This window comes from Macrotis lagotis, chromosome X, assembly GCF_037893015.1.
Source record: "Macrotis lagotis isolate mMagLag1 chromosome X, bilby.v1.9.chrom.fasta, whole genome shotgun sequence".
NCBI lineage: Eukaryota > Metazoa > Chordata > Mammalia > Peramelemorphia > Peramelidae > Macrotis > Macrotis lagotis.
Genome location: NC_133666.1, coordinates 471,184,239 through 471,204,485, shown reverse-complemented (window position 1 = coordinate 471,204,485; position 20,247 = coordinate 471,184,239). Strand labels below are relative to the sequence as shown.

At 37.5% G+C, this 20,247-nt stretch overlaps 1 protein-coding gene across 2 annotated transcripts in view; it reads left to right on the top strand.

Moving 5' to 3' along the window:
- Positions 1-6,710: 6,710 nt before the first annotated feature.
- The window catches only part of AFG3L2 (AFG3 like matrix AAA peptidase subunit 2), a 61,357-nt gene continuing 47,820 nt past the window's right edge, over positions 6,711-20,247 (top strand). The window contains exons 1-2 of one of the 2 annotated variants that reach the window (XM_074202622.1): positions 6,711-6,961; positions 15,874-15,973. In XM_074202622.1, coding sequence (XP_074058723.1) covers positions 6,812-6,961; positions 15,874-15,973 — 250 coding nt within the window. In that variant the 5' untranslated portion in view covers positions 6,711-6,811. Of the gene's footprint in view, positions 6,962-15,589; positions 15,632-15,873; positions 15,974-20,247 lie in introns of those variants that run through there. The other variant, XM_074202623.1, reaches the window with a different exon arrangement.

Below are 20,247 nucleotides of genomic sequence, written 5' to 3'. Positions count from 1 at the left end.
ATTTCATTTTTGTAACATCTCTCAAATATTCCCCTTTCTCTCCTCTAACATTGCTACCACTTTTGTGTGGACCCTTGTCATCTCACATCTTGATTATTCCAATAGTTTGCTGGTGAGTTAGTCTACTTCAACTCTAAGATGCTCTCCATTTAGCCGCCTAAGTGATTGCCCCAAAGTACAGATCCAGCCAATAAGTGCCAGTGATTCCTTACTATCTCCAGGATCAAATTCAAAATTCTGTTTGGCATTCAAAGCACTTTATAACCTCCCTACCTCATTTCAACCTCTGGTCTTCCTGCACTTTACACTTTCCCTCTCTCCAACCTTTTATTCTTTGAATCCTCCACAAGCAAACTCTCCATCTCCCCACTCAGAGCATTTTCTCTGACTCTCCCATGCCTGAAAATGCTTTTCTTCCTCTGCTCCACCTACTGATGTCCCTGGCTTCCTTTAAGTCCTGATTAGATGCACTAGGTGATTCAGTAGATAGCATAGAGTTGGGAAGACCTCAGTTCAGATTTGATCTCAGAGAATTCCTAGTTGTATGACCCTATTTGCCTGAGTTTCCACATTTGTGAAATGAACTGGAGAAGGAAATGGTAAGCCCATCCAGAATCTTTGCTGAGAAAACCCCAAATGGGGTCACAAAGATTCAGTCAAGATTGAACAACAATAATAACAAAAATTCCACCATCTACAGGAAACCTTTCTTTATCTCGCTTAATTCCAGTGGTTTCCTTCTCTTAATTATCTATTTATCTTGTTTATAGCTCTCTGAGGGCAGGGACTGACTTTTTCCCCTTTTTGTATCCTTAAAGTTTATAGCATTGCCTGGAATATGGTAGATATTGAGTAAAAGTTCAGTACCTTATATGCACAAAAGGACAGCTACAGTCATCACATCCAACCAAAACTCAGCTTCTTGGATCAGAAATACTGCACAAGAAAATCAAAACCCACTACAAATGGAGTTAAGCAAAACAAATACAATACAAGCTCAATATACTCCACCACAAGTCAGGCATAAATAGTCCATATGAACACCTGGAGTGATTACTCTAAATTTAGGCATTTCATGCTTCCTTTGGACTGCTTCCATTCTGCAGAACACAGCACCTTCTCTGATGAGGACATGCCATGCTGTGGCAGTTGAATGTGAATATTTAGCTTGGAGAGGATGAGTCTATGATCAGTCCAACACTCTGCACTGTAATTGTCTTCTTCATTCTCAAATCATGTCTTTTCTACTTATAAACACATAGACTATTGGATGTCAATATTTGTTGCAGAGGTGCATCCAGGAAGTTTTATTACATTTAGGTAAATGGAAGACAGTGTCTGTGATAAGGTCATGAGATTTCCAAGTCTTCAGCAAGTGATCATTGCTGTTGGATTCCCTGCTACATCTAGCAATAAAGTCACCCAGAATTAAAAGCTTGCCCTCTTTTGGTATATTGATGACAATCTGGGTTTCCATGAAATTTTTCTTTGACTTCATCAGGGTTCATCTTGGTGAGAGCATAGGCACTGATGGTGGTGGCCTGGTATTTTCCTATAAGTGGCAATCAAATTGTCATGAGTCTGTGTTCACTCCTTTTGATAGGCATACAAGCTTGTGGACTAGACTAGTTTTAATTGCCAAATCTATGTTGGTCTCATATCCCTCCCCTTTCCTGTGACCACTCCAGAAAAACATGAATCCAGCTCTGACTCCAGTAAACTGGCCTTCATTTGCTATTTGGACATGATATGTGCTAAGTTCTCTCACAATAAGAGCTGTTCATTTTTCAGGTCTATTGAATTTTGTGTTGTCTTTGAAGAAATTTTTTGTTTCTTTTTTTGTGTTTCAACAGCAGGGTGGGATCCCCATTTGCTGTGGTAATAAGGCCAGGATTGGGTAAATAGACAATTTTTAGGGTACTTTTTCTAGCCCCTTCCTCACACCAGAGATGAGCAGTGCAGTCCTTAAAAGGTTGATCAGACACCTGGGGGCTGCCAAATCCCACTGCTGCTTCCAATGAGGAGATGACTCTATGGCTTGGGCCACCTGTATGAATGGTGTTACTATAGCTCCCAGTATATTCACACCTGCTGTTTTGTCACTTGCCTGTTGCCACATTTAATGTCATGTCTTTTGATTCATGCATAAATTAGATTTAAGTGAGGCAGAGTTGCTTCAAGTCATAGGTTTCACTTTCTCTTCCAAAGTCCTCATGGTCCAATGACAAGACAGAGTCAAGACAACTGGTGATGGCTCTAGATACAGGATATTATTACCTTGGTGTCTTTTATGTCTAACCAAGTTCTAAGCTCTCCACAGTGCCTGCTTCAGTTGCCTTCATGGTCGTTGGATCAAATAGTTCTCATCTGTTCATTTCACAATGGAAGACTTCACATGCTTGGGGCAGACACCTGTCTAATTCACTGATAGACTTGAGACCCCCTTGTTTATCTTCAACCTGGTTTAGGTCATTTGCCTAACAGTTTTACTGGGGTTTGATCACTGTGAACACTACAGCTTCTTGGAGCCACAGGTGAGAGTTAGGTGGCTTAGGTGGACAGTATAGATGGAAAATAGCCCTGAAAATGACTCAGCAGCCCTCACATCAGAAGTATTAATCTTCCTTGAACACATCCCAGATAGACTAAACTGAGGCATATCCAATCTGTTGGTGACTTAGGGGTCATCTACTCCAAACATGTGAATATTCACCAAAATGGGTGGCTGCAAACAATTTGTTCCAGTGGCCATGAAGGCATCTGAAGCAGGTGCTATGGAGCACCTAGAATTTGCTTAGAGATCAAAGATGCCAAAATCATTCACCAAGTCCTGGGCCATTGCTAGTCATATTGAGTTTTATCTTGCCACTGGATTTCAATGACTCTGGAAGACTGAAGTTGACCATTTCATCCAATACTGCTTCATTAAATCCAATTTATTAGAGATTCAAATAATATTACCTATATCTTTCTGTCAATTCAAGACTAAAGTGGAGGGAGAATTAATGCACAAATTTTTGTTCATAGATAACTGTACTTAATCCAGTCTATGAGGCTGAGATGCAACAAAATATAGATCGCTTCTTTGATACTTGTGCTAACTTTGGCGTAACAATTAGCACCAAGAAGACATCAGACAGCAACACACCATTCATATGTGGAACTATTGGTTACAGCAAATGAAGAAATTTTGAATAAATTCATTTACCTTGGCAGTATACTTTCCAGAGTTGTCCACATAAATGATAAGGTTGGCACATACATTGTCAAAGCTAGCTCAGTGTTTGGAAGAGTCTGAAGGATAGTGTGGAAGAGAAGAGATATTAGACAGCCTACCAAACTGAAGATCTACAGAACTGTACTGATATTGTTGATATGACTGATATGACTATTGGATGGTCTACCAGTGCCATTCCAGGAAACTTAATCCCTTTCTTTTTATTGTGTTTGGAATAAACTGAAGATCACCTGGCAAGATAAGGTACTGGACACTGAGGTCTTTTCTCAAGCTGAACTTCTAATCATTTAAACTCTAGTACACAGAGCATAACTCTGAGGAGCTGGCCAATGGTTGAATGCCAAACCTATGTTTGCCTAAAAGACAATTTACTTGCAGGAGTTCTAACCTGGAGGTCAGAAGAAGCAATACAAGGATACTTTCAAGGTCTTTCTGAAGCTTTGGAATTGATTGTGAGACACAGGAGAGTTACACAGGACTCCCAGCATGGTGTGCTACATCAAAAAAGACCCTGTGCTCTATGAGTAAAGTAAAATTGCAGTAGTTCAAAGGAAACATGATATGTGCAAATCTAGATATCTCCACTGTTCATATGTATATGAATAACCTATGGTAGAGCCTCCCAAGTTTTTACTGGTCTGATAAGTCATAGTCAGACACACTATACTTTGACCCCAATGTCATTTTGGTCCTCTTTGAGAACAGAGGTCAACAACCAACCAACCATCCACCAAGAACAGAATGGGTCCTTCCATCATAATCACCTTCTTTGCCCCTTAAAGTTTCTCCTTTGACTAAAAACCCATCTGGAATCTTCTTTTTTTCTTTTTTAGGTTGTTGTTGTTGTTTTTTTTTTTTTGCAAGGCAATGGGGTTAAGTGGCTTGCCCAAGGCCACACAGCTAGGTAATTATTAAGGGTCTGAGACCGGATTTGAACCCAGGTACTCCTGACTCCAGGGCCGGTGCTCTATCCACTGAGCCACCTAGCCACCCTTGGAATCTTCTTCTATGACTTTAAGTTGAAAATTAATAGTGCTTCCTCCTTCCTCAGATTCCTCTTATCACATTTCCTAGGCCATTGCTTTGCATTTTTTATATTCTCCCTTAAATCATAATAATTTTCTATATTTTTCACTTCAGTTAGATTGTAATTACCTTTCAACTTTATATATTTTTTTAAAAATTCAATTTTATCTTCAATTTCAGATTTTCTCCTTCTCATCTTAGCTCCCCTTATCCACTGAAAAGGCAAGAAAATCAAAACCCATTGTGGGAGTCAAGCAAAACAAATTTCCACATTAGTTAAGCTTTATTTATTCCTATATTTTCAGTGTCTAACACATCAATTTTTTTGAATTGAATGTGATTCCTAAGATTGTTATATATACACCCCAGACTAGTCATTATTTTGTTCATTCAATGAATATCAATTAGTCACAATGTCTTTTTAAAAATTCTTTAATTTTATTTAAAGCAATGGGGTTAGGAGTGGCCCAAGGTCACACAGGCAATCATTAAGTGTCTGAGGTTGGATTTGAACTCAGGTCCTCCTGACTCCAGAGTCCACTGTGCCACCCAACTGCCCACAATGTCTTTTAAAAAAAAATATAAACTCGATGAAAGTTATCAGAAGAATTGTTTCACTAATGGAATAGATCAGGCATTCAGAATGGATAGATCAGATTAAAACTATCATCATGATTGGGAAAACAACTCAAAGCACACATCCCTTGTGGGATGGAGTGTGTTAGGGTTTTTTCAAATGAGAAAGATGCACATTGACATAATTGGCATTGTGAATATTATAATGTGCATTATAATTATATTATTATAGTCTGGCACTCTGAGAGGTAATCTGAACAGCCCCTATGTTATACAAGTAAAAAAATTCAAAAACAATACATAGACAACAGGCTTACATATTTTGTAGTATTTTGCAGTAACTTTTCCTTGGGGCAGCTAGGTGGTGCAATGGATAAAGCATAGGCCCTGGAGTCAGGAGGACCTGAGTTCAAATTTGTCCTCATACACTTAATAATTACCTAGCTGTGTGACTTTAGGCAGGTCACATTGCCTTAAATAGAAAAAAAAATTAAAAAAAGTAACCTTTCTGTATAAATAATTGCTGACACCCAGTGGGCAAAATCATGTAACACCAAAATAAATACTATTGACTCTGTCTCAGTGCCCATTCACAGTTAGTTATCTAGCAATCCTTTCATAATGAGATATTTAATAAGTATGTGCTTAAGTGCACATATATACCTCGGTGAGGTAAGAGTCTCCACTGGCACTCTGTTCCTTATTTTTCTCTGAATCTTTAGAGAGAACTCATCCAATACACTAGGACATGGTTCCCATCCCAGGGCCTGGTGATATTCTGAAGTTTTTGTTAGGTCTACCCAAATATAAAACAAGCAAATATACTCTTGTAGACTAAGCAATGTCTTACAAACGACTATTTTTTCAACCAATATAAGCATTACTGTCTTGTATAAAACGGAAATTTACTAAATTCTTAGTAGCCTGTTGTCATTAAATATCTTATTTGCTTTTAAATCCAGTTTTGTGGGTTTTCACTTGTTTTTTTCTAGTCTTGCACAATTTTTAGGTTGCTCTTCACCCTTGGTTCTTCCTACCAAAACCAAAAGGAAGGAGATAGAAGCACATTTTGCATCTAAGGGCAGGCAGAGAGAGGGGTCTTTGTAGACAATAAAAATTTATTTAATATTTATTATTTTATATGATTATTAATATTTTCTATAATTATTAATGTGTAATATTTATTATTTTAATTTAATTTAATATTCTAAAAGGATCACGGATTCGGCCAGAGGAAATAGCCAAGGCAAGGCTCCAGAATATGCGCCCAATCCAGGCGGTGGAGTAAATCGAATAGACTTCGCGAGGAGCCGCGAGATGCCCTTGGACGTGGCCAAGCAAAAGAAGCGAGGCGATGGGTTAGTGGTGGTTTGCGTGACGACATAACACGCAGAGGGGGCGGAGTCGAGCCCGGGGGGGGGGGGGGAGGTGGGTGTGGCCAGGTCGCGCTCCGCGTGATGACGCCAGCGCAGAGGGGGCGGGGTCGAGCCTGGGGAGGTGGGTGTGGCCCGGTGGCGCTCCGCGTGATGACGCCAGCGCATAGGGGGCGGAGTCGATCCCGGAGAGGTGGGTGTGGTCCGGTCGCGCTCCATGTGATGACGTTAGCGCAGAGGGGGCGGAGTCGAGCCCGGGGAGGTGGGTGTGGCCCGTGGCGCTCCGCGTGATGACGCCAGCGCAGAGGGGGCGGGGTCGAGCCTGGGGAGGTGGGTGTGGCCCGTGGCGCTCCGCGTGATGACGCCAGCGCAGAGGGGGCGGAGTCGAGCCCGGGGAGGTGGGTGTGGCCCGTGGCGCTCCGCGTGATGACGCCAGAGCAGAGGGGGCGGGGTCGATCCCGGGGAGGTGGGTGTGATGCGCGCGCGAGACTTGGGAGGAGGACGGAGGCCGTGAAGTGCGGCCGACTCCCGACGGGGAGCTCGGCGCGGGGTCCCGGCGCCCCAGGGCGCCTGCGCCGGCCCGGTCCCGGCGGCGGTCATGGCGCACCGCTACCTGCTGCTCTCTGGCCGGGGCTGCCGCTGGCCCCGCGGCTTCCCTCTGCTCCCGCGGCAGCAGCCGCCCCCTCTGCTCCTCCTTGCCGGAGGCGGCGGTGGCGGGGGCCGCCGCACGGGGATCTGCCTGCGCACGGTGAGTCCCGCGGGGCCCTGCCCCCTTCTGCTGGCGCCGGCCCCGGCCTTTGCCTCCTCCTCGCTCGGCCCTCCGGGACCCCCGGGCCCCGTCCGAGACCGAGGCGGCGTCAAGGTCACCCGCCGCTTCCTCCCCGCCTCGAGCCGAGCCCCCCAGCCTGGCCCCGGCCGCCTCCCCGGCCGCCTCCGCCACCGCCCCGGCCCGCGCCTCGCAGCTGGCGAGGGGAAGCCGCCTTGGAGCTTCCGGGGAGGGCTCCGAGCCGAGCCGAGGGAGCCCCCGGCGGCCTCCTGTCACTCATGGGCTTGGCTCCGGCCAGTGGCTCTGCAGTCACACACCGTGAACCTGAACCCCTGCTCTGCCTGCCGCATGACCTTGAGCCAGTCACTTAACTGCTGGGGCCTGCTAACCCTCGGCCACCAGAGCAGGGCCGAATTGTTCAGCCCATGAACTTATTTGACAACTTTGACTTCAGTCAGCTAAGATGGTGGAGGATATAACCTTATAGTAAGGATCAGGTCTTCCTATAAAAAAAGAGATCCCCGAATTCATGAAGAAGAGATTTTTCACATAAATGTATTTTTTTTGTCCTTAAAGAGCTAAGTTCTTTTTTTTAAAAAATATATATAATTTTTTCCTCAATTACATGTAAGCCACCTTTTTTAAAAAAAGATTTTATTTATTTTGAGTTTTACAATTTTTCCCTTTATCTTACTTCCCTTCCCCCACCCCCACAGAAGGCAAATTGCCGGTCTTTACATTGTTTCCACATTGACTGTGATGAGAGAGAAATCGTATTCTTAAGGAAGAAATATAAAGTTAAATGTATTTTTTTAAATGATTGATTTCATGCAGATGTAGGCAGAACGAAAATGCTTATTAAGACTAATATATTTGTGTCATTTCTGTTGAATGGGCCAGATCAGTCAGATAGGCGTAAGAAATTACTTTTAGTTAGTCAAACTAATGTAAAGCCTTATTTATCCTAGTCTCCACTTCATCCTTTAACTAAATTCAGCTTTTATCTCCTCTTCTACTTATATCCCCCTTATTTCAAGCCATTTTTTGTGGATTTGCCCTCCATCTTTTCCTGCTGTAATTGTCATTCTCTTGAATATTGAAATTAGGTCTCTCCATTAAGAATCTGTAGTGTCATTGAAGTCTGCTTAGTCTTCACAAAAATTCTCTTCTTTCTTGGTGTCCTGAATCTGAATCATGAAGAGTTACCTTGACATTCTAGCTCTAGAGCCTTCTGGTAAAGTACTAACTGCCAAAATGATATTTTTGAAGTCTTTTTTTTTTTTAAGTTTTTGCAAGGCAATGGGGTTAAGTGGCTTGCCCAAGGCCACACAGCTAGGTAATTATTAAGTGTCTGAGACCAGATTCGAACTCATTTACTCCTGACTCTAGGGTTGGTGCTCTATCCACTGTGCCATCTAGCTGCCCCCCATGTTATGCCTTTATTTTGACTTGTCTTCCATGCACTGCCTCTTCACCCTCACCTCTTAGAATCAGTAATTTATTTAACATCTCCAGAATTCAAGTACTATCTCCTATATGAGTCCTTTTCTGATGCTCCCAAGTTAGCTTGTGTTATTTTGAAGATAAAAATAATTGCAAACATTCAGGTCTTGGTTAGATAAATAATAGGGAGAGAAAGCATCCTATAAATGATTTCTCTATAAATAACTACTAAATCTTTAATTTGATTTTTTTTTCCTGGAGTATTCTAGTTGATCCTTTTAAAAAAAAGATTTTATTTGTGAATTTTGTGAGCTATTTCAACAGAGAAAGATTAAAAAAAGAGGATTATATGTGAAACTTGAGTTTTTTTAAAGGCTATAGAAAATTTAATAAGATAGCATCAAACTCGCCTTTTTAAACTTTTTAATTCTCATTATTTAAAAATTGCACATCCACTGTTGTTATTTAGTAGTGTCTGATATTTTGTTACCCTTTTTGGGATTTTCTTGACAAAGATATTAGGGTGCCAAATTTTTCTCTTAATTCATCATATAATTCCGGAAACTGAGGCAAATAAGCTTAAGTGACTTTCCCAGGTTCATATGGCAAGTAAGTGTCTGAGGCCAGATTTGAATTTAAGGGCTGAGTCTTCTTGATTCTAGGACCAACTTTCTATCTACTGGGCCACCTTGCTTCCCTTTTGCTGACCTTCCCTTACAATGAATAAATATTGTTAAATAAAACAAATGAACACATTGGCGATGTCAAAGAATATGTTTCATTTTGCCTTTTTTTGCACTTTTCACTTCTCTTTTGAAGTCATGAGGAATTTAGTAGAGTTCTCAGATCTATAAAATTGTCTTCCATTTGCATTCTTATAAATTGGCCTCAATCAGTTCCCATTCATTTAAGTTCCTAAGTTCTTCTTAATTTTATTATTTATTTTTTATGCATCAATAATATCCCATTACATTCATTATACCACAGTTTGTTCAGTCATTCCCATACTGTTAGCATCCACTTTATTTTCTCTTTTTTTACTACAACAAAAAAGAACTGCTACAATATTTTTTGTTCATGAGTCCTTTCTTCTCTGGATTTGACTTCTTCAGATGTGTACTAACTAGTGGTATCACTGAATCAAAGTATTTGCATAGATTAGTTCCTTTTTGAATTCCAGTTGATCTTAATGCATAAAATATATCTTATCTGTAGAGTCCTGTAGGAGCTCTGTGGAGATTATAAAAATAATTATGATATGGTCCAAGCAGGTCACTAACCATTTTGGAAAGACATGACTTAAACATTAAAAATGTTTGATAATAATGCAAGGAAGTATTTGACAATTGTCACTTGAGTCATACAAACAGAAGGTAATTGAAACACTCTGAAGAAAAAATCATCGGAGGCTAGAGTGGTTGGAAGAGTTCATCTGGGTGATTGGAATTTGAACAGAGGGAAAGGACAAACAGGAAAGTGTTGTCCTGGGGTGGCTAGGTGGCGCAGTGGATAGAGCACTGGTCCTAGAGTCAGGAGTACCTGAGTTCACTTCCAGCCTCAGACACTTAATTACCTAGCTGTGTGGCCTTGGGTAAGCCACATAACCCCATTTGCCTTGCAAAAAAAACCTGAAGAAAAATGAGCCAAAGAGAGTGTTGTCCTGTAGCACGAACCATAAGAATAGATTGTGAATGTGATGTTTGAGAGAAAGTAATGAGCCCAGCATGTTTTGATGGGAAGATTTCTATCAGGGAATAGTGGGAGATAAGGTTGGGAAGTTGATTGATCCAGATTATAGTTATATTTAAAGACATGTATCTATTATCTTTTATTTAGTGGGAATCCATTGAAAGTTTTTGAACTAGGGAGTGATATGAACACCATTGCATTTGGGGAAAAATTAAAATGGAGGCAAATGTGTAGTTTTAGAAGTAATAGGACACTGAAGGCAAATCAAGCAGAGTCCTGAACTGTGGCAGTGGGAATGAAAAGGAAGGGATGAATTTGAGTAACAGAGAAAGTAAACAGGATTTACTGACAGATTTGTATATAGGGAATTTAAGGCAAGAGAACTTGCCTTAAGTCAACTTCAAGGTTTGGGGCACTGTGTGACTGACTCAGTGAATATCTTTAAATAACTCTGTGATATTCATAGGCTAAAATCAGTATATAAAATGTAAAGCATAAATGTCATATTGGATCATCCCAAAAGTTTCACCTACCTGATAGCCTGTCTTTGGCAGTAGTACATCAAGGAATGTTATGTGGGAGTTATGGTTAACTTTCACAACAGCACTTTAAAAAATTAGTTATATTCCTTAATGCCCCTCTTTTTTCAAAGTAATGTGTTATGGATAGAATATCCATTAATGTATCTAAACCCTCTTGAATCTTTTTTTTTATATTTTCAATTTGTCTAGCATGAATAAAGGATAATGAGTTATATGAATTTACCCACATTATATAATGCATAAATATGCATAAAATATATCTTATCTGTAGAGCCCTGTAGGAGCTCTGTGGAGATTATAAAAATAATTATGATGTGGTCCATATTTTTAAGCAGGTCACAAAACATGTTGGAAAGACATGACTTAAACATTAAAAATGTTTGGCTTAGGGGTTGGCTAGGTGGTGCAGTGGATAGAGCACCGGTCCTGGAGTCAGGAGTACCTGGGTTCAAATCCAGTCTCAGATACTTAATAATTACCTAGTTGTGTATGTGGCCTTGGGCAAGCCACTTAACCTCATTGCCTTGCAAAAAATCTAAAAAAAAAAAAATTTGGCTTCTAGTTCTGGTAACTTAGACTTTATTGAATAAAGTCTCATTCTCCACTCATGTCTTTTCTGTCTTATAAATCTTTATTGCAACTTACATCTTTCTAAACTGGAATACTAATTTTTTAGTTTGCTGACATGGAAATCTTTTTCTCTTAACTATTTTGGTTGTCCTTATAAAATGTATTACATAGTGTTTTTGTTGATCAAAAAGTTACCAATGAAGCAAAATCAACACCAATAAATTATATGCTTACCTAAACTAATTGTACTTTTATGGTATCACCAAAGCTTCAAGCAGTCTTGGCAAATTGGCCTACCTTTCAGCAAAATTACGAATTGCTAATACTACATTTCATTTGATCATTATAGTTGCTGTGACCATAATATATTATAATAGCTTGAGTTTGCCAAATTCCTCTGAGAAAGTATAGTTATTAAAACCTTTATTTTACAGAAGCAGAAACTGAACTTCAAGTTGCCGAATCACTCAGCTTGTATATTTTTGAGCCAGGATTTGAATAATTGACTCCAATTAATATTCTTTCTGCTGCTTCGTGTTAATATTTCTATTTAAACAATTCAATTTTTTTCCCCACACCCCAAGGTAACTACTAAGTGACTCTCTTTAAGAAATCAAATGGAAGATTACAAAGGCATAAATTTTTATATTTACTTCATAGTCTGTCGGAATTAGAAAAATATTTTAAAAAATGTTTGTGTTAGTATTATTGATTGCTAGAAATAACTTTTAGAAATTCAGAAATAATTCATGTTTAGAGAATACTTGAATTTTTAAAATAATTGGTTGTAAAAAAAAAGTTGGAGAAACTACATTCTGATTCACTGTGAATGTGTGACTCTTAAGACCAAATTTTCTTGAATTCAAAGGAATAGCCTTAAAATTAGAGGTGTCAAGGGGCGGCTAAGTGGCATAGTGGTTAAAGCACCGGCCCTGGAGTCAGGAGTACCTGGGTTCAAATCCGGTCTCAGACACTTAATAATTACCTAGCTGTGTGGCCTTGGCCAAGCCACTTAACCCTGTTTGCCTTGCAAAAACCTAAAAAAAATAAAATTAGAGGTGTCAGTGTATCAGTTCCTTCTGGTTGCCTGTGGTATTTTCTTCTTGACTTGATAATTCTGAAATTTGGCAATAATATTCCTTGGAGTTTTCATTTTGGGTTCTCTTAGGAGGTGATCTGTGGATTCTTTCAATGATTAATTTGTCCTCTGATTCTAAGATTGAAAGATGTTCTTCCCCCCCAATTATACTTCTACTTTCTTGATTTTTAAAATTCTTTTTGAGCTCTTCTAAGAGGACTTTTTGGACTTGAAACCAATTCATGTTCCCCTTTGAAGCTTCACATGTAAGCATTTTGTTAATATGTTCTTCAGAGTTTGTGTTTTGATTTTCCTCATTGCCATAGTAGCTTTCTATGGTTAGATCTGCTTTTAGTTTTTTGCTTATTTTTAAAAGTTGAGCTCTGCTCCTGGGGCACAGAAGCTACTAAGCCAAACTTCCTGTGCTGGGACCAGGGACCTGGTCGCTAGCCTTCTGTGCTGGATTCTTATGACTTGGTCACTGGGCTGGGCTGGCCTGACCTGACCTGACCTGACCTAGTTGTGCTTGGGGCAGGCGAGAGAGAGAGAGAGAGAGAGAGAGAGAGAGTGTGTGTGTGTGTGTGTGTCTAGGGACCTCTGTGGTTGATCTATGTTGTGGCTAAGAGCCTCCCATTGACTTGTCCTCAGCCTCCCTGCACTGGTCAGTGCTCCTCTTTCACCCAAGTGAGATAGACCTTTCCAGGAGTCCTTCTAAGATATAGCTGGAAAATTGTTTTGCAGATTCTGTTCCTTCAGAATCTGTTTAAAGGCTTGATTTAAGGTTGTTTCCTAGGACAGTTGGGAAGAGCTCAGGCAATTTTGTGGTTCCATTCAGCGTTTAGTTTCAAATGGGGAAAGAATTTTGTGGTTTTTGGAAATTAAACTTTATGTGGTCATATATACCTTTTAGGATTTTTTTTTCTGTGTGAGACTAAAGAAGGGATTAAAAATTATTAAGGATATTAATAGAGATGTAAACATGCTATGGGAGAAGCCTAACTATACATAGATCTAGATTTTTTAAAAAAAGATTAAATTGAGGTAGATTTTTCATTTTACAAAATGATTGACCTTAGGATTCCTACTGAATTAAGATATATACTTAATACTTTTTTTATTGTCATTACCCGCCTTACACTTAGTGAAATGCTTAAATAGTGAATTCCTCCACTAGTGCATTTAAAATAGGATTCAATTTTTTAGTTATATACTACTCAGTAATTTAGGTTTTGTATTACAAGAAGTGAAGCTAATGAGACATGCTATAATAGTTTTTTAAAATTCCATATTATTATCATAGTTACAATATAGCCAATAGTAAATGTAACTAGTATATTATTGTTATTCCTTCCAGATCATAACTCTGCATTGAATCTACTGGTGTATTTGTAGATGGAATTGCTTCATAGTAAGGTTACTGTATATATATATATTTACATTTTAGACCTTGTAAATGAGTTAGCACTTGGTGTCGCAGAATGTGTCTTTTCAAAGTAGTTAATCAAGTAGTGAAAAAATTATTGTATTATGAAAGACACTAATACATAGTGATAATAGAAAAATAAGCAATAGTAATACTATATTCTGTGTGCATTGTGAACTAATCTTTATTTCTAGAAGATGATTCATATTTATCTTTAGGTCCATAAATCAATTCATATTAGGATATTGAGAAATAAATTATGATTAAATTTATAGTTTCAGAGAAAACTGGGAAGAGCAGTACAGAGTGAAGTGAGTAGAACTAGAACAATTTATAGATCATAGAACAATTTATACACTAATAACATATTGAAAAGAAAAACAACTTTTAAGACAATACAACTCTGTTCTATGCAATGATAACTGAATCCTTTTCATGCCAAAAAGGTCATGATTTAAAATGCAAAACAAGATAGAAATTATTGAACCTGATCAGTAGTTCTCCTTATGCATGCTTGTTATGAGGACTTTCTTTTTTTTTTTTAATAATCAATTGAGAAGAACAGTGGAAAGGAAGGATAAAATGCTTATAAAATAAACTTAAAAATTATATATGCTCATCCATTGATGATTGAATTGCAAACTTTTAGAATTCTTGTGGAGAACAATTTGACAGTATTGAAAAAAGATATAAAAGTAAGAAATAACTTTTGACAGTATGCCATTACATTAATGTACCATTTTAAAAACTCATCTTTTATTGAACATTAAGTTGTTACACTATCCTCCTTGATTATCTTATTTTTTATATGACTATATCAATAGGTCTTAACGGATCACCAGAAGGATAAATGTTATCATTTTACATATTACACATTACAAATTTTGCAATCTTTTTTGAAAAAAGATTTTAAAAAATACATTTTATCTGTTGAAAGATTTTCAAATCAGTATTATATGTAATTGCAAAAAAAAAATCCTGACTAAGAATAACCAAAGTGTTTAATAGAAGATAAATATTTAATTGTATATTAATGTAATGGAAGCTGAAATGCAATTAAACCTAATAAATATGAAGAATATAAAGAAATCTAGAAATCTATATAGAGTAATGAAAAATGAAAAAAAGTGGAGCCAAAAGAATGAAATACATACCTAAGACCATTTAAAAGGAAAAATAATAGACAAAGAATCCAAAAATAAGGCTAAGCAGGAGTGAATAAAAAATTGTTAGTCTGCTTATTCTTTGAAATAAATTAAAATTAATTGGTTACAAAGCAAGTTTACTTTGTTTTAATAATTTTGAACAACAATAATAGCTAACATTCTTATAGCTCTTTAAGGTTTCCAAAATACTTTTATACATATCATCCCATTTTATCCTCACAGTAACCCTTGTAGATGGTATTATCAGTACTTACTTTACTGATAAGAAAATTGAGGTGAAGGAGGTGATTTGCCCAAGCTAGTCAGTTTATGAGGCAGTATTTGAACCCAGGTTTTACTGAATCCAAGTCCAACATGTTATCTACTGTGCAAGCTGTGTCTAATAACATCTTAAGTTTGTGTAACAGTTTACAAGACGTTTTGCATGTGCAGTATGCTATTTGATGCTCACAGATTTACTTTGAGGGCAGGCACTATTTCTGTTTTATGAATAAGAGAATAGAAGTAGAGTGACTTGCTAAAATTGCTAGGTACCCAGTAAAATGAAAGATCTGGGAATTCTGCCCTTGTTATCAAAGCCCTAGTAGAGTGACCCTTTCATTCTAAAGCATTACACTTTGACTGTTCTGTTAATCATTCTCTTCTAGAGGAAGAAAGATCATATGACTGGAAGAGATTTTGGAGGACACTAAACCTTATCCCTTCATGTTAGAGATGAGGACATTATGGTCCAGAAAAAGGGTAAATGTTCCAGGTGGTACAGCCAGTGAGCATTTGAGGCCAAATTTAAACTTGGATTTTCTTACCTCCAGCTCCAATGCATAGCCACTCTTCCCTGTTGTATCTCATTTGATTAGCATGATGATGCTAGAACATCAGTGTTCTTATCTCTGTTTGCTTTCTTTATCTTGATTGGCAATATTAGATAAAATGTATCTGGCATCATCTTCATGAGTTAGTGATTATTATACTTCATTTTTCAGCTCTATCGATATGCTACAACTCAGGTTACTCCCAGTAGAAGTTCTCTCTTGACAGATGTGATTGCTGTCTATCGAAGATTCTGTGCTCGACCTCCAAAAGGTAAACTCTTATGTATCATAGCTAAGGTGCTACACTATCCTCCTTGATTATCTTATTTTTTATATGACTATATCAATAGGTCTTAATGAATCACCAGAAGGATAAATGTTATCATTTTACATATTAAGTATATTGTTTTGTATATATTTTGTCTATTTATGTGAATTATTAACAGGCTAAAAACTGATCCCTTACCTATAATTAATAAGAATAATAACTCAAATTTACATCGTGCTGTAAAATTGAAACACTCTTGAGATAGATTATCTAAATATTATTATCATCCCTCTTTTACATATGAAGAAATTCAGTCATGGAGAGATAAAATCACACAGAATATTAAATTTAGAAGGGCCCACAGAGGCCACAGTTCAACCAGTACCTATACAAGAATTTCTCAATTGATTTCCTGTGTGAGGACTGTTCATTTCATTTCAGGATAACTCTAATTGTAAGGAAGTTTGTTTTTTTTTCCTTCTATCAAACTTAAATTTACCCCTTGGCAACTTCTACCATTGTTCCATTCTACCTTTCAACCAAGCATGATGATCCTTCAAATACTTCAAGACAGCGATCATGTTCTTCTGAAGTTTTCTTCAGTTGAACTTTACATGATGTGAACTTGTTTTCTTCCAGTTTCTCTCTAACTTATTAGAATCAAGATATGCATATCATAGCATAGCAGAACTATCACTTGGATGCTAAGCCTCTCTAATTGCAGTTAAAGATTAAGTCATCTTTCTTGACAACCATCTAACATTGCTGACTCATGCTAATTTTGTAGTTCACCAATAGCTCTAGATATTTTTCAGACAAATTGCTCTCTAGCCATGCCTTTGCTATCTTTTACTTTACTTTCATCCCTATTAAATTTCATCTTACTAGATACAACCCAGTATTCCATCCTGGTTTTTGATTGCTGTCATCCATTGTATTGACTATCCCTTACAGCTTTATGTCGTGTAAACAACCAATTACTTATCCAAGTCTTTATTAAAAGTCTTAACTATAACAGCAAACCATTAATTATGATTTATTTTTGACCACTCAACCAATTTTAGGGGCCATCTTTTACACTTATACATCTCTATTACATAAGAATAATATGAAGGACTTTATCAAATGCTTTACTTAAATCTAAATAAACTGTATTCAGTATTACTCAGATCTACCAGTTGTGAAATTTTGTTTAAAATGGAAGTGAAATTAGTTTGGGCACAGCCTTTTCTTGATGATGCTATGTTGCTCTTTTGGGATCACTGCTTTCTTTTATAGGTAATCATATAAAAGGCATTTAGAAAACGCCTTTTATCATTAAAGGATCTAAAATTTTGCTATTAATCAAAATCAAGTTCACTGGTCTTTGGTTTACAGACTAAATTTTTTATTTCACCAAGTCTACAATATTGCTTCATCCACCCTCTCAGCTGAGGACCTTACCTTACACTTAAATGAAAAAACTGAAACCATTTGTCAAAGAACTCTTTTTTCTTCTCTCCTCATTTTACTTCATTCAGGTGTATTCCCTTACTATCTCCTCTTTCATACTTTTTCCCACGTAGGGGATCCTTGTCTTTATCAAGGCAAACCCCTATCTGCCTGCACTTATGATCCCATTTCAAATTGTCTTCTCAAACAGATTGCTTTATTTGAAATCTTCACTCGTTAATCTTCAGACTTTCCCCATATACTGGTTGTTTCCTGCTGCCTGAGTTATGTCTAAATCTTTCATAGCCTTAAAAAATCCCCTCTTGATCAAGCTATTCCTTCTAGCTATAGTCCTTTATCTCTCCTGCTTTTCAAGTTCAGTTGATGTCATCACTTCCTTATCTCTTGAACTTTTAAAGCCCTCTGCAGTCTGCCTTTAGCCTCATCATTTAATGGAAACTGCTCTCTCTAAAGTTGCCAATGATTTCTAATTGTCATACCCACAAGTTTTTTCTCACTCTTCATTCATTTTAACCACATTAGACTTTAACATTGTCAATCACTCTTTTCGCCTGAATATTCTTTCTTCTCTAGGTTTTTGCAACATTGCTTTCTCTTTGTCTAATTCATACTTTGTAGTGACTCCTTATTCTCCCTTATTGGATCGTATTACCTACAGGTCATACCCACTAACTGTGGGTTTCCCTCCAGGTTTTGTCTTAGGACATCATCTTTTCTCTCCCCACATCAAATCAGTTATAGGCTTTATGTACTAGGTTCTCAGATCCATTTATTTATTCCTAATTATTCTCTTGACTTTCAGTCTCACATCATCTGCTGCCTCTTGGACATTGAATTTGATGTCCAATAGACGTCTTATACTCAATATGTTCAAAATTTGTTCCATGCCATCTCCTACTCTCTCACCTGAAACTTTTTCAAATTTCCCAGTTACTGTTGAAGATACTTCCAATTCTCTTTTCACTCCAGGCCACTGTCTACACAATTATGGAACTGAATTTTCTAAATTTTCAGTTCTAACTGTGCTACTTTCCTGCTCAATGAATTTTAGTTTGTAAGCTTTGTTTTTATCTCCTTAATTAAATATAAATTCCTTTGTTTGGCTTTTAGAATCCTCTTATATACTAGATGTTAATTGATTAACTAATTTTTTTAAAACTATATATATATATATATACATATATATATATATATATATATGTATGTATGTTTTTGCAAGGCAATGGGGTTAAGTGGCTTTCCCAAGGCCACACAGCTAGGTAATTATTAAGTGTCTGAGGCCAGATTTGAACTCAGGTATGCCTGATTCCATCCACTGTGCCACCTAGCTACCCCTTTAAAACTATATTTCAACAATCACTGACATGACTCATTAATCATATTTGCCAGTTTTTTAAGCTATATAGTTCACCTGGGCAAGCAATTTGAATTCTCATCTTTTTATTACATTATTTTTAGTCTACAGCTCATATTTTTTTTTAGGTGTTTTTTTTTTTAGATTTTTTTTGTAAGGCAAATGGGGTTAAGTGGCTTGCCCAAGGCCACACAGCTAGGTAATTATTAGGTGTCTGAGACCGGATTTGAACCCAGGTACTCCTGTCTCCAGGTCCGGTGCTTTATCCACTACACCACCTAGCTGCCCCTAAAGCTCATATTTTAAAAAAGATTTTATTTATTTTCAGTTTTACAATTTTTCCCCTAATCTTACTTCCCCCCCACCCCCATAGAAGGCAATTGATAAAATTGAATGTGATGAGAGAGAAATCATATCCTTAAAGGAAGAAACATAAGGTATAAGAAATAGCAAGATCAGACAATAAGTTATCACTTTTTTTTTTCCCTAAATTAAAGGTAATAGTCCTTGGTCTTTGTTCAAACTCTACAGTTGTTTATATGGATACAGATGTTATTGTCCATTGAAGATAGCCTTTGTGATGGAATGAGCAAGTCCCTGAAGGTTGATCATCATCCCCATGTTGCTGTTAGGATGTACAGTGTTTTTCTGGTACTGCTCATCTCGCTCAGCATCAGCTCATGCAAATCCCTCCAGGCTTCACTGAATTCCTATCCCTCCTGGTTTCTAATAGAACAATAGTGTTCCATGACATACATATACCACAGTTTGCTAAGCCATTCCCCAACTGAAGGGCATTTACTTGACTTCCAAACCTTTGCCACTACAAACAGGACTTCTATGAATATTTTTGTACAAGTGATGTTTTTACCCTTTATCATCATCTCTTCAGGGTATAGACCTAGTAGTGGTATTGCTGGACCAAAGGGTATGCACATTTTTGTTGCCCTTCAGGCATAGTTCCAAATTTCTTTCCAGAAAGGTTGGATGAGTTCACAGGACCTCATTTTTCTTGACAGATGTAGGCATTAGGCACTATTTTTTTTAGCATTTAATTTATTTAATAATTTTTCCAACTATGTACAATAGTAGTTTTCAAGTTATTTTTTTGGTGAGGTTTTGAGTTTCACATTTTTCTCCCTCCTTCCCTTTACTTCTCCCTTCCCCTGACAGAAAACAATCTAATATAGGCTATACATGTATAACCATGATAAGCATAAATCCATATTAATGCTGTTGTGAAAGAAGAATTAAATTGAAATGCGGGAAAAACATTAGAGAAAAAATGCATATTAATACATTTAAATATTGAAGATAGTAAGTTTTGGTCTGCATTTATTTAAGCTCCATAGTTTCTTCTCTAGATATGGATAGTATTTTCCATCACAAGTCTTTTAGAATTGTCTTTGATTATTGTACTGCTGAAACAAAAAAGTCTATCATAGTTGATCATTACCCAGTGTTTTTGTTA